General features: G+C 41.9%; 1 protein-coding gene across 5 annotated transcripts in view; it reads left to right on the forward strand.

Moving 5' to 3' along the window:
• The window catches only part of ccdc50b (coiled-coil domain containing 50b), a 17,737-nt gene extending 17,047 nt beyond the window's left edge, over window positions 1-690 (forward strand). For all 5 annotated transcript variants that reach the window (XM_031567649.2, XM_031567650.2, XM_042707811.1 and 2 more), the window contains 3 exons: window positions 1-11; window positions 338-435; window positions 528-690. The exon at window positions 1-11 is cut by the window's left edge and continues 99 nt beyond it. In XM_031567649.2, coding sequence (XP_031423509.1) covers window positions 1-11; window positions 338-435; window positions 528-673 — 255 coding nt within the window. In that variant the 3' untranslated portion in view covers window positions 674-690. The remainder of the gene's footprint in view (window positions 12-337; window positions 436-527) is intronic.
• The last annotated feature ends 409 nt before the right edge of the window (window positions 691-1,099 follow it).

Genomic DNA, 1,099 nt, shown 5'->3' on the forward strand with positions numbered 1-1,099 from the left:
TACACCATGCTGTGAGCACAGCACACACACACACGCAGAAACACACACAGTTATGCTTTCAAGAGGGACCCTTGGTATATAAACAAATCTATTTTTAATTACATTGTAAACAAGGATTATTCATTTGATATTGTTAATATGCAAAGAAACATTGGTATATATACACTACTTTGGAGACAAATTTAAACTCATTGTATTGAGTTTAATAAATTCAGTTTTGTACCAAAGGTCCTGTAAAGGTACACTTTTTTATGTTATTGTTGTTGATGATGGATGCATCTGTTCCCCCATAGGCATCTGTGAGTTCGTTTTTTAATATTGTTTTTCATCCATGTAGGCAAACACAGCCGATTCACAACATTGCTGAGGAACTGGACCCAACATTTAAGGCCAGAAAGAGAGACAGCCTACTGATGGGCAACACTGCCCCATCAGGTCAGTATCAGAACTACAGGTCCTACATTACTGAGCCCAAAATTACAGGAGACTGTGTTCTGTTACCTTATTGTCTCCCATGCCTTCCTCAGGTATTTGTCTGGCCAATAGAACCCCTCATTCCGTGTTCTATGACTACCTGCCAGAGCCCGCTTTCATCCCGCCCACTAAGCGCCAAAGTGACAGACCAGGACGACCCAAAGCCAAAGAGAAGAGGGAAAACTGCAAACAGCAGTGATGGTGTGTGTGTGTGTGGGGGGGGGGGGGGGGGGGGGGGGGGCTGATGTAGATTAACATATCTGTGTGGAAACAAAACCATGGTGAAATGTAATATGGGTGGGTACAATCACAACATTCATGGAATGTGGGGATTTCTAAGCCAACAGAAATGCCTCAGAGTGGATTTAAAGTCTTTGGCTAAAAGTACAGGATAATGCAGATTGTAGGGGTGGGTTTTACCCTGGGTTTAGTCCATCAGAAGCAATGAACCTGGGCAATCATGAACTTTTGGGAGAATACACATTCAAGATAGTAGTAGGCTAACCAAGACTGTAGAAATTATGCTTAACTTTACATGTCTGGAGGGTGATCTCTAAATTGCTCTTTTTAATGGGACATACTGATAGATTTCATCCAGCTAGCATAGATGATATTAGCATGAACC

The sequence above is a fragment of the Clupea harengus genome, chromosome 5, assembly GCF_900700415.2.
Source record: "Clupea harengus chromosome 5, Ch_v2.0.2, whole genome shotgun sequence".
Lineage (NCBI taxonomy): Eukaryota > Metazoa > Chordata > Actinopteri > Clupeiformes > Clupeidae > Clupea > Clupea harengus.